We start from the raw sequence: 14,096 nt of genomic DNA on the forward strand, positions 1-14,096 counted from the left end.
AAACTATACTAACACATGCTTACAAGGGAGGGGTTTCATCACCTCCCTAGATGAGGTTTAGTTACCCATTGGTGAACTAGAAGAAGGAAGAAGCATCATCCTCATCTCCATTTTCGAGCTCCTACTGTAGCACTCAAGAACACCCTTCTCCTTGCTCTCTTGCTCAAGATAAAGCTTAATGATATATGTGGCCTTTGGGTAGCCTTTTATGCTCCAACAATACCCTCTCTCCTCCAAGGAACACCTCCAACCACTTCATAAAGAAGGAAGATGGCATTGAGGAAACCAATGTGCAAGTGGGCTGAAATGAGCCATTTCCGAAGGGCATTCTGCCTGATTTTCGAGCACACGCTTGGTGACTCCGAGCACTCTAACTTAGTGCAATGTGCAACATGCTCCTCTTGCTCAGTGCTGACCTATTTTGGGAAAACTGCTATAACTTTGTGCCCCGAACTCCGAATGACGATCTGTTTGAAGCTTTGGAGAGCTGATTCAGTGCTTTAAAAACTTCATGTTTTGATGAAGACCCAAATCTCAAGTCTGGTTGGTCGAAAATGGGGAGAAAGGAAGTACATCAGTGCTGCTAGGCAGTTCTGCGCACCTCTGTTGTGAAGATCATAACTCTCTGCTCCGAACTCCGAATGATGAACCACTTGAAGATTTGGAAAGCTGATTCAGAGCTCTAAATCTTTCATGTTATGAGGGAAGTCCAGTTCTCGAGTTTGGAAGGTCAAAATGGCAAGCAAAGTTCAGGCTCTACTGCTGCCAGAATTCAGCATTGGCACCTTTTGTTGCTCAAGATTCCACAAGGCCTTATTCTTGTTCCATTTTGGCCAATGAACCTGAAAATGCATAAAAACATAGAATTGGAGTTAATCTACATAAAATAATTAATAACTGGACTTTGTTAATGTAATTTAGGGCGCTTGAATATACATTATTCGGCGCTTATCAAGTGACGACTGGAGATGAGACTATTCCAACACTTTGAAACGCACTTGAGAGATGGATGAGTTTGAGTGGAATTCTTTGGAGAATTTCTACGAACAGTTCGTGGGATAGCCTATCAAAGTGGGATTTTGGGGTTACAGAGGAGGATGATGATGAAGATTCCAACGATTTGTCTTCTGGGAGGAGGAGGAGGTCCAAGCACCACCGTCGCGTGTAGGAAAATTATACTACTATTCACCTTTGTTTTTAGTCTGAAGAGTGAACCGACTACTATTTATAATTCTATCATTTACATGCCATTTTTTATTCAAATTCTAGTTTTGTGCATATATTTTGATAAATCAACATTCATTTTCTGCCCATTTCCCGGGAAAAAAATAATAATAAAGCATTCATTTTCTAGTTTTAGTCTGTCCCTATTTTCCTTTTTCAATTGTACATTATCTGTCATTTGTAAATTTATTTTGACAGGTCAAAACAAAATTTTGAAAGTAAAATCGGTGCAAGTAGTATAGACATGGTCACGTGACAATACGTCATTTTATTTTCTGTCAAATTCTGGAGATAAAAAAACATTCATTTTAAGTTTTAGTTGCACGTTATTTGTCATTTGTAAAATTACTTTGACAGGTCAAAACAATATTTTGAAGTAAATAGGTGCAAGTGGCGTTGACACATACACATTTAACACATTAAATTTGAAAAAGAAAAAAAAGGATACAGATATAGTGTGAACACACACGCGCACATATATATATATAAGTATTGTTCTTCAACAGCTATGAGATGCCATCACATTGCAAAGGGAAATTGAAAATTTGAAATGGAAAAATGATTCTTGCTCTGAATAGTTGCAGTGAATTGTTAAAACTATTCTTTTAATTGGTCAATTATATAACAAATAAGGAAGTGGCTACTCAATTGAAATTGCTATTAATCAAGATTATAAACTAACTGAAATGTTTGCTCATAGATAGAAGAGATGGTTGGACATGTAAGTTGAGATGGTTTGAAGGCGTGGATTCGAACCACTCTGAAGCTACTGGCGCAATCAAAAGAATCAGATGGTTCGCAAACAAATCTGATGCTAATACTTCTCGGGAAAGTGGGCGGTGGAGGAAGCGCAACCGAATGCATTGTGGGGGGTTGCATACATAGTAAACCCTATGAAGAGTGGAGGCTGAATAGCATAATACTAAGCCATTGCTGTATGATAAGTAACGAACTGGTTCTGGTTGACGTTGATCTGAATCTGATGATGAAGCATTCCGAGATGGAAGGAAGTTAAGAGAGAACCCACGAGATTCAAAAATGGATGATTCGGATGTCAATTTAACAGAACGATCATGATGGTAGAAGAGGGCAAAAGGAGGCACCAAAGATGAACAATTTCGGACATAGCATCAAGCAAAGTGAGGAGTGGAGATCAAACCGTACCAGCGTTTTGAACGCGCTTGCAGAGATATGGGTTTTGGTTGATGCCCCATCCTTATCTTGGGTGAGCATGAATCACTTTCGTAGAGGAGACCACAAGGCAGCAAAGAGTCGAACAAAATAGAGGATTTCCTTCCGTTCTTCACACAGTGAGATATAAAAGGTCGAACACTTCTTCTAAGTCTTGGAATCTTCCTCCAACTCCAAGAGCAATTGCTAGGAAGAGGGATATCCCAAAAGTTTCTATCTCTAACCAAGTGTCTCTTGGTCCACTCACTTCAAGTGATACTTTCTCAAACAATTTTTCCCAACTGGTAGGTCTAGGTAAAGGTTCCTATATAGATGTGAAGTATTATTAATATATCTGTAGCATTTTAATATGAAACAATGAAGAATATTGAGAAAACAGAATTGAACACTTAGACATATAGCTTAACAGTGATGAACTCTGAACTCTTACTTTTAGTCGTAGAGAGACAACATAGAACAATCCCAAGTTTAACACAGCAACGGCCAGACTTGCATAGAAAAATCCAACTTAATTTACAAGCACCATCAGAAAACCAGGTCATTTCCATGACTAATCTGATGCAGTTCTTTTTGGTTCTGACAACCGAACCCAATCAAATCAGTTGGATCGACCTATCAAAATTTCTTACAACCCAACCGTGTGCTCCAACACCTCACAATAACGAAATCTTAGTGCAGTCATATATACTTCATCTATGCCATGTGTGGTAACGGATTATAATTATATGGAACAGATTGATATATTAATAAGTCATTCCTGGGTGACTTTTCGATAACTACTAGTTTTACTACAAGTGAAGATGATTCATGTAAATGTTCCTAAACAAAGTGAAAGACAGTCAGCCACGCACATGCAATATTGGTTACGTAATCTTCCTTCATAAATGAAAAAGAAACTCCCAAAACCAAGGTACAAATTAGAAAACAGGATCAACAAGTCAACAACACACTGTACAATTCCCCAAACTCACAAGCAACGCAGAGAACTCCAATTCCTCCCTTCAAACATCGCTAAAGCATCCACAGTCACCCTTCCTGGGCACCCATAAATCATAGAACCCCACCAACTCCATGACATAGATATCGTCGTATATACCAACATATTACAACACATTCACACCTTGGAGGATGGAACTCTGGGATTTTGGATCCAAGTGCAAGCCACATCGCCAATCTACAAGTAAAAAATTCTCCAGTGAACTCCATAATTACAACCCAATAAACATTAAATCATAGCAATAAACTCTAAATACAATACAAATTATAACAGAAAAGCAACATTAACTATAATCTCACCTTTTCCCAGACTTGGCTTGTTCGGAAAAGCATCATTACAAATGAATCTCAGCAATGCTGTCTATCTTCAACTTGGTTCGGTTGGATGGACCCTGGAGGTATAGCAAAAAGATATGTGATTTAATCCTTTACGTGTTGCTGGTTTCCGTGGAAAGAATCAAAACAAGGTTTACTTTATTAGCTCTACCGTGAAAACAAAATTGATAGTGCCATTTTTAGGTTATTTAACCATTAGGAAATTCGAAGAATTCTCACTCAAAAAATTAGAAAACTGTCATTTTCTTTTTCTGAGCCATTATGATTCCCAGTCACTCCAGCAGTCAATTTTGTGAATTTTAATGGAAGCTCCTCAATCAATCCGAATCAATTACATATTAGAGATATTATTAGAGATTGTAATTGTAGTACTGCTTTTTAACCTCTTCAAACAGGTCCGACAACAAGATTCAACATAGCAAAGATGTTGCTACCTTTTTGGATCGTGGAAAACGGGATCAGGCTTTTCTGATTGTTGGGAAGAAAAACTTAATTAAGGAACGAATCGAATAGCAAAGAAGCTTAGGGGGCATGGAGATACAAAAGTTGGAACTAGGTTTGACAATTATCAAACTACATATACTAGAATTGCATCAATTCTTGGTCCAATAAAACTAAAAATAATTATGTTAATTATGCATAACCAGCTAATGTTTGATTTATGAATTTAAATTTTCCTATTTTTCTCTTTTATTTAAAGGAAAACTCCTACTTCGAAAGTAGACCAATGCTCAATGATACACTCATACTTAATAGACAAGACGATTAATCAAACTAATATAGCTAAATAGGGGGGAAGAACAATTCAAAACTTCCATTAGAGCACTGCAAAATTTTAATGTCTACAGCAATTAAAAAGATACCAGAGCTATTCTATAGAATTCTTATCTAATAAAACACAAAGATAAATAGAAATTCTGAAACACTGTAGATGAAATTATATTTCTCAAAGTCCTATTCACATCAACATTATTACAAATAAGCATACAAGAGCTATTCTATAGAATTCTTATCTAATAAAACACAAAGATAAATCAGTCGGAGCAGAAAAATCGCACAAGGTTAGTAGCCAAGAGCAGTATCTAGAACAATTTTGAGGAAGCAAATGCAAGAAATAAATTTCACGTCTCAAACTCTATTGAAAACACACACATATAGGTAATGTAATTTTAGAGGTCAGTAATTTTGAAAAGAGAACAGGATGAAAACAACAGCCACAGGGACAGCAAGGGCAGAAAAAATCAGTCCGCAGTGATGCTGAAGAAAATACCTTTAGACGAACTGCAACACCATCCTAAATTGCAAACAATTTCACACGTCTTCAAGTGATTGGAATTGTTGAATCTATAGGAACTGTTACCGGGGTTGCCCATTCGTTAAAAGGACTTCAAGTGATTGGAATTGTCACAAATTTTATCAGCTCCTGTACGTATTACAGCAATTTCATTTATCAGACAATAAGGCAGAGCCGCAGATGCAAAGGAACAGAACTGTGACATACCCAATGCTTCTATTACAACTTCTAACCAAAACAGACTCCAAGTTGCAATAATCTTATTTTAAAGCAACGAGATGCAATAATCTTATTTCCAAGTTGCAATAAAACACGAATATGGTATGAATAAGTTTAAAAAATAATTATATATAATATATTATATAAAAAATTTAAAAATTCTTTTCTTTTTTTTCTTTTTTTCTTTTTTTTTTTTCATTTTTAAACAGCAGTATATATTTCTTAAAGGTAAAGTGCTAGTGTTAAGATTATTTACAGGAAAAAGTATAAAATCAACGTGTGAGAAGATATAAATTAAGATTATTTACGGAAAAAGTACTCCTTTCATTACACGACGTTACAGAATAACAAAAAGCTTCCCTATTCCATAACATTACATGATTCAACACTGACCAATCAAGGAGATGTTTAATTGTTTGGTTAATCAAGTGATCATTAGACCACTACAGATTTTTAATCTATGTAGCAACATTGAACTGTCGTCCATATTTAGGGAACAAAATTAAAATAAAAAAATAAAAAATAAATTAAAAAAAAAAAAAAAAACAACAAGAAGAAGAAGAAGAAGAAGGTACTGTTTTGGTGAAATACATTATTTATTTTCTCGAATTCCTTTTGGCTACGTAATCAATAAAATTAAGCATTTTAAAAAAATAAAATAAAATTTAATTGATGCAAAAGAAAAGAGGAGGAAATTTGATGCACGTGGTGATGATCATATTGGATGTATGCAAAATAAGAGGCATCAGACTTTAGAAAATGAAAAAAACATGAGCTCGATTTGCTTACCTCACTAAAACAATAACATATTGGGGAACTCGGCATCTAAATTGACGTAGGGGATGTTGGGCCAGTAGTCACCTTGGCATCGTTCTCTAAGATTTGGACAACCAACCAACTGAAGACTTAGAAGTGTGGAAGGCAGGCCTTCCTTTGGTAAGGATCGAAGCTTAGGGCAGTGAGAGATGATTAGATGTTGAAGAGTGGTGAGATTTTGGAGGGCCTTCAATGGTATGGATTCCAGATTCGGCAGCTTCTCGATCCTTAATAAGGTTAGAGTTGAAGGAAGCAGATCACGAGGAGGAAAGGAGACCAGCTCTGGATATCCCCCGTCAATTTCGAATCGTCGAAGAGAGGTGAGTCTTTGCAGATCCCACTCCGACAAGGGCTTCTCTAATTTCCCACCATCACGAATAGTAAGTTTGATTAGGTTGGGGGGCAAATTCCAATTCCCTTGATGAAAGGACGTCATAATACATGGACAATCATATATTGTGAGCTCACTTAGGGTTTGACTATTCTGATCAAAAAATGGCAACCGCCTCAGATTTGAACAATATATGATTGTAAGCCATCTGAGGTTGTTGGGGGTAGAGCCTCCTCTTTCCGGGAAGTACATGGACTCCAGACTTTCACAACTGTAGATTTCAAGGGATTCGAGGCTTTGAAGAATCTGGTTGGTCATAGCCAAGGATTGGAGATTCACGCAATTGTAGATTGTAAGCCATCTGAGGTTGGGTAAGCCTCTTTCTGGGAAGGACAACGACTCCAAGACATCGCAATCCAATATATGCCATTCACGGAGACTAGCGAAATTATTATTATTTACGCACCCCTCAACCCCAGGTAGTAGTAACATTTCAACCTTTGGCGACTTCGAGATGCTTAAGCATCCAAGTGATGACATATTAATAACATTGATGTTGTTAAAGTCATCTTCCTTCTCCTTCTGCTGTAGCATCATCGTCGGCTCTGAAACCTTCCGAAAATACTCCAAATTCATGCAATCACTAATTGTAAGAACCTTAAGGGCTGTGGGTAACCCAACGGTGGGCCAGGACGTCAATGATGAACATCTATTAATTTCCAAGTGTTTAAGTCCGCACATGCCATCGGGCAGAGACGTCAATGATGAACATTCATCAATTACCAAGCTTTCAAGTCCGCACATGCCATCTGGCAGAGAGGTCAATGCCTCGCATTTCCATATTGTAAGAGATTTGAGCGTGGGCGAGACACCTGTCTTTGCAAAGAACACAAGTTGGTTGCATCCTATGATGACAAGACTCTGAAGCCCTACCAACGACCGCACCAATGCTTCCTCAAACTGATATAGCCCTATGATATTCTTAACTTCCAACTTACTTAGTGAGATCACATCAACTATACTTTTTAGGACCGCCCCATGACACTCTTCCAAATATAATGTTTCAAGAGAGGGAAGCCTCAAAAGTGGAACCGTAATCAATTTAGGACAATCACGTATTGTGAACACGCGGAGGCAGGGGAATTGACTTGTAGCTTCTTCAACACCAGTAGAACATGACCATTCTTTCCACGCCGGCATGTCCTCAAATGTCAAACTTTCCAATGACGGTAAGGGATGTCCCAGACAAAAATCATCCCTGTAGAACTCAACTCCCAAATTTTGTACTCCATGCATGCCTCGGATGTGTAGCTCTTTGAGCTTGGGTAGTTGCCCCAGTGCCGGTAAGGATATGCATTTTTTACAGCCTCCAAGAGTCAGTTTCACTATTTCAGAGAATGATGGATCACCTATCCAACTTGGAAATTTTGTGCCCCCGTAGAACTCAATAGTGAGCCTTTTCAAGTGTTTGTGTGGTTTTAGCTTCGCAAGCACATCCAATTCAAGCTTTTCTTTTCGAAGATCGTTGAACTCGCTACTCCATGCCAACTCTAATTCTTCAATGTCTTGCCCAGCCCATAAATTCGTCTCATTTTCATCTCGAACATTTTGCAACTCTTGAATAGAAATACTTCCCCGTAAAAGCCTCACATTCATCAACTCTTTTAGTCCTGGCATATTCTGTTTGCCCACAATGAACTTTGACAGTGTTTGCAAATTCGTCAGTCTACCGATCTCTAGGGACATCTCTTGCAATTGCACAGTACCAGCAATGTCAAGATGGCGCAAATTAATTAAATTTCCAATGTTTGGGGGCAACATTGAAAGTTTTTCGCAACCACGCAGCAACAGTGTTTCTAAATTGTAGAGATTACTCACCGATTCACGTAACTGTTTGATTGAAGTCCGAGATAAATTAAGATACCTCAGATGTTTCAAATCACCAATCGAGTCCGGTAGCTCAGTTATGGAATAACCAGACAAAGACAGCACTCTTAAACATCGTAACTTTGGCAATAAATCAAACAATATCTTGTTTGCTAAGTAATAATCTTGAGCAAAATGTGTCTGAATTGGTAATGCTAACAGAGTTCGCAAATGCTGAACTTCACCAAGAGGCCTGAACTTTTGGAGTTGTTCAAATTCTTGACGAATATATGACAAATGCCGAGCTCGGTTAGGAATTTTAAATTGCTCATCACCCTCAAACTTATCCAGCCTAAAGAATATATTCCCGGCAACATGTAGAGCTAGATCATTAAGAAGGTCATGCATCACAAACAGTGATTTACTTGCACTTGACTGTTGAAAAAGCGACCATGATAGCAAATCATCAAAATATTGTTTGCCAAAATCTTCCATCTGATTCTTTTCTGTTGAACGCGGCAAAAGACCTGCCCCCATCCACAACAAAACTAGCTCGTCTTTGTCAAACTCGTAGTCCTTTGGAAATATCGCGCAGTAAGCAAAGCATCGCTTCAAATGAGATGGGAGATGGTGATAGCTCAATTTAAGAGCTGGAAGAATACCACTCTGTTCAGGTAAATCCCATATTCTGCTATTCAATATATTCTCCCACTCACTCTGGAGTTCCTTAGTGCGCAAGAGGCCAGCAAGTGTTAGTACTGCCAAAGGCAACCCTTTACATTTACTCACTATTTCCTCGCCAATTTCTTTCAGATTTGGATGTGCATCAAAGTTTTGTTTCTCAAGTGCATGATGAGTAAATAAGGATAGACATTCATCTTTGGACAGCAATTTTAGACGATAACTTGGAGACAAACTCATGGTTGATACAACGGTTCCAAGGCGAGTTGTGACAATAATTTTGCTCCCAGGTGCCCCAGCCATAAAGGGAGCACGTAGGACGTTCCAATCTTCATAGTTCTCGTTCCAAACATCATCCAAAACAAGAAGAAATCTTTTGCCTGACAAGCTCTCCATTAGTTTTTGTTGAAGCATATTCAGAGTCTCCAACTTGGGAGTTTTTGAAGTGACCGCCTCAAGAATGGCCTTTGTCACTCTAACAACATCATAGTCATCAGAAACGCAGACCCACGCCTTGGGATGAAAATGACCCTCTAGACTTTCATCATTGTAGACCAGCTTAGCGAGAGTTGTCTTGCCAATACCTCCCATGCCCACAATGGGAATGACAGATACTTTGTTAACACTGTCTTCATCCCTCAACAACAATTCAAGTATAGCTTCTTTGTCATTTTCTCTGCCATAAACGTGAGATTTATCTACGGAAGAAACGGTTTCCGGTCTTTTTGGTACTGTGTTGGACATCATATTGCGATCAAGAACTGTTCCAACATTCCTTATCAAATCCAGTCTCCTTTTTCGGGTTTCGATACCTTCTAATCGGTGAGTGAGTTGCTCTACCTTGGACATCATAGTGCTATCAAGCTTAACAGCACTAGGAGGTGGAGTAAAGCAAGTGCAACAAGTTGGGATGAGCTTTCGTACCTTACTAGTACTGCTGCTAGCTTGAGATTCTGGCTTGATCTGCTCCAGTCGCAAAGCTTCGGTATCTAACTCGTCCAGCAGATCATCCAAATGGTAAACGAAGTCGGTGAGATCCTCCATCCACGGCTTGACTCCTTCGTGTGTCATTTGCTTGTTCTCTGCGTCAGCCAGAACATCACGAATATCTGGCAGCATGTCCTGCAACTTCTTCAACTGACCATCGATTTCCTCTCGACGGGCATACTTTGACACCGCCAGAGTGATCAACCTGTCAACCAGCACCTGAATGACCGGCCCGACAACGATTCCCACAGCGTCCATGGATAACAAGTTGCAATAAGCAAAGGAAGAAAGAGATGGGGGTGAGTTTGTGAAAGATTGATCGAGCAATACAACAATATGATAGATCAAAATGGGTTTTGCTGCAACTAATCAGATTCAGACCAAGCTAGTGCAAGACAAAGAGGGTTGACGAAAAGGGTAGAGTCGTTCAAGATTGTCGGCTAATGTGGAAATAATTCATAGCACTTTGTATAGTTGATAGAAAATAAGTGATGGACAACAAATGTGGAATCTTTATTCTCCATCACTCATTTTCAGTAATATCTTGGCTGTCATGGTAACTTAAACTTACTCTGCTACGAAGGAAAGTTGTTGGTTTGATTATAAAATACAGAGTCAGTTTTGAAGGGCTTGCAATTGTATTACCTCCCCCATTCTCAATTGTATTAGAGTTCTTACCCCTCAACAAAATTTGAGGTTGTAAAATGGCGGATGATATTTTCCAACTGCTATGTAAAATTTATTAATTTATTAATATTTTATTTTTTAATTAAATTACAATAATACATTTAAAAAAATTATCTAAGAGACTAATTTTGTTAAACGGTTATAATTTTATTTAAATGGATTGTTCATTAAAAAGAAACTACAATTCTTGTAATGTTCTTATTTTTTATTCTATCAAAAGTAAACTTTTGAAGACTCGTAACTTCAAAATTAAAATGTAAAAAAAAAAAAAATCAAATTCAGATTAAGTGCAAGACAAGGAGGGTTGACGAAAAGGGTAGAGTCGTTCAAGATTGGCTGCCAATGTGGAAATATTTCATACCACTTGTATTGTTGATAGAAAATGAGTGATGGACAACAAATGTGGAATCTTTATTCTCCATCACCCATTTTCTTAGGATGCCATTTCAGCAATATCTTGGGTGTCATGGTAACTTAAACTATTTATTTATTTATTTTATTATTATTATTATTATTAAAGTTAAATGTTAGGAAGGTGGTTGGTGCCGAGTCTCAAACCTCCAAGAATCAACATGAGGCATATTAGGATAAACTTACTCTGCCATGATGAACACAAAGAAAGTTGTTGCTTCGACAGTTTAATAAAATACACAGTCAAATTTAAAGATTTAAAGAGCTTGCAATTGTATTACCATTCTCAATGAGATGAGAAAGGGAAGGATTGGAGTCCACCGAACAGACAATAAGTGTGTGAGAGTTCTTACCTCTACAAAATTTGAGGCATGATGTGGTAAATTAGCATATGATATTTTGACATATACTAACTGTTATGTAAAATTTATTAATATTTTATTTTTAATTAAATAACAATAATACATTTAAAAATATTATCTAACAGACTAATTTTATTCGACGTCTATAGTAAAACGGCTAATTTTATTGCAATTATAAAATACGAGTACAATAAAAGTTTAAACAAACAACAATACATTAATTGAAACTAAAATACATTTTTAAAAAACAACAAAGAAAAATAAAATGACAATGCATAATGTCATACTAAAATAAGGGGTAAATTCAATGGCTAGTTTTATCCAACAGCTATAAAACGACTAGTTGTATTCAACGATTATAAAAAAAAACAGCTAATTTATTACAATTATAAAATACATTTTATAATAATAATAGGAATTCATATATCAAAATAATAGGTAAAATTCATTTAGTATACCACTTTTTGATATGCTAAATTTGACATATTTGATGGTATGTCAAATTCCAAGTAAGCTTTTGAAGTATTGGTTGGAGCTACTCTTGATGCCACCTTATGTCATATAAAATTTGATATATTGATTGGAGGATTTCTTAAGATATATCTTTCCTTGATATAATTTTATATTATGACTCGAAAAATTGGCTAATTTTATTTATAATATAATTAATAATTTCCATTACTTACTGTATTGGGAAATGCTAATCTGAATGAATTGTTCATTAAAAAGTAACTATGATTCTTGTAATGTTTTATTCTGTCAAAACTAAACTTTTGCAGAGTCACAACTTAAAAAAATAATAATAATAATATTATTATTATTATTAAAACTTAAAATTAAAGTCAATTGTTGCAACTTGTGTGGGAGTAAAAAAGACTTTGATTGATTCATTTAATAGCATCTAATTATGTAACATGTTTGCACCAAACATACTTGATTCATTTAATATCATCTAATTATGTAGTAGTACGGTTGCACCAAACATTCTAGAGTTAATAGCAAAATATTAGTTGTTAATTTGTTTGCTTCCTCTCCACTCCCCACCCCTTATTAATTTAATTTTTCTGTATTTTCTATTTAACACCTAAGTTCCAACCAAGATCATGTGATTCATACTAGAAAGTCATAAAAATAAATCTGTGTTAACAAGTAATATATATTTGTGAAATTTAATTTATATTTAGTAAACATAAATACTGATGCAATATTTTTTACCTGAAAGTTGAGTAACATTTACACAAATACAATATCAAGGTCAAATTTTTGTACCACATACATCCATCTTTATACATCACACTCAAGCTGTGTGTTAAATAAGTTTGATGTATCATACTCGAGCTATGTGTTTCATAATGAACTTAAATGCTATTATAACATATTTAAACTCACATTCGACTCCAACTATTATGACTAACAAGTCAAAATACAACCTATTGGCAAAAACATTTCTAATCTTATGAGTAGGCTCCATAGAAGAATGTTGAGAAATCTCTAGCAGGACAACTACAGTTCATATGGTGATAGATATATAGAATTTCACAATCATCTTTAGGTACTAAAAGCACTCTTTTTATGTTGCTTGTCGATCTCTGGCACCACCCTTGATACAAGAACACGATTTAATAAGGCCGGTAGGATCATGTGGTTCTACGCTCCGACTTCCGATTTAACTGATACTACTGTGATTCCTACTATGATCCTACTTCCTAGCAATTTTTCTTATGATCGATCGTTTTGGCAATTTGGATTTGTAATTTATGATTCCTGATCGGGATTTTAAGCACCATGAAGATCCACGGGTTTACCATATTACATACAAGACAATAGAATTAATTCTCAAAATAAAATGGTCTGCTCACCTTCTTCTTAACAATCTGAACCACATCCTCATCCTGAAGCACATGGCTGAGGCCACAATGCTGCGGGTAGTGTCTTAATCAAACACTCCAAAAACTCAAATTTTATGCAAAATACCAAGTTATGCCTAAAGAAATGCTAATCGAAATGAATTGTTCATTAAAAAGTAACTATGATTCTTGTAATGTTTTTATTCTATCAAATGTAAACTTTTGCAAAGTCATAACCTTAAAATTAAAATGAATAATAATAATAATAATAATAATAATAATAATAATAATAATAATAAAAACTTTAAAATTAAAGTCAATTGTTGCAACTTGTGAGGGAGAAAAAAAGACTTTGATTGATTAATTTAATAGCATCTAATTATGTAGTTGCACCAAACATGCTTGATTCATTCATTTAATATCATCTAATTATGTAGTAGTACAGTTGCACCAACCATTCAAGAGTTAATAGTGTTAATTTATTTGTTCCTCTCCACTCTCCACTCCCCACCCCTTATTAATTTAATTTTTCTATAGTTTCTATTTAACTTGCAATTTACGAACAATTGGAATACACCTAAGTTCCAACCAAGATCATATGATTCATACTAGAAAGGCATAAAATTAAATCTGTGTTAACAAGCAATATATATTTGTGACATTTAATTTATATTTGGTAAACATAAATACTAATGCAATATTTTTGACCTGAAAGTTGAATAAAATTTACACAAACACAATATCAAGGTCAAATTTTTGTACTCCACACATCCATCTTTATACATCACACTGGATATGTGAATTTTGTCATTATTGGTGGAGACAGTTATGTTGAAGTAGGTTTGATA

General features: G+C 35.9%; 1 protein-coding gene across 1 annotated transcript; it reads right to left on the reverse strand.

Moving 5' to 3' along the window:
• Positions 1–3,278: 3,278 nt before the first annotated feature.
• LOC132285554 (putative disease resistance RPP13-like protein 1) lies at positions 3,279–10,402 on the reverse strand. Its single transcript, XM_059787748.1, has 4 exons — positions 6,050–10,402; positions 5,018–5,170; positions 3,712–3,803; positions 3,279–3,589 (listed from the first exon to the last, which is right to left on the reverse strand). The coding sequence occupies exon 1, from the start codon at positions 10,197–10,199 to the stop codon at positions 6,054–6,056; it is 4,146 nt and encodes a 1,381-aa protein (XP_059643731.1). The 5' UTR covers positions 10,200–10,402; the 3' UTR covers positions 3,279–3,589; positions 3,712–3,803; positions 5,018–5,170; positions 6,050–6,053.
• Between the last annotated feature and the right edge of the window lie 3,694 nt (positions 10,403–14,096).

Source organism: Cornus florida, unplaced genomic scaffold, assembly GCF_030987335.1.
Source record: "Cornus florida cultivar Cherokee Brave unplaced genomic scaffold, ASM3098733v1 CherokeeBrave_3.0.0_Hap2_Chr11, whole genome shotgun sequence".
Lineage (NCBI taxonomy): Eukaryota > Viridiplantae > Streptophyta > Magnoliopsida > Cornales > Cornaceae > Cornus > Cornus florida.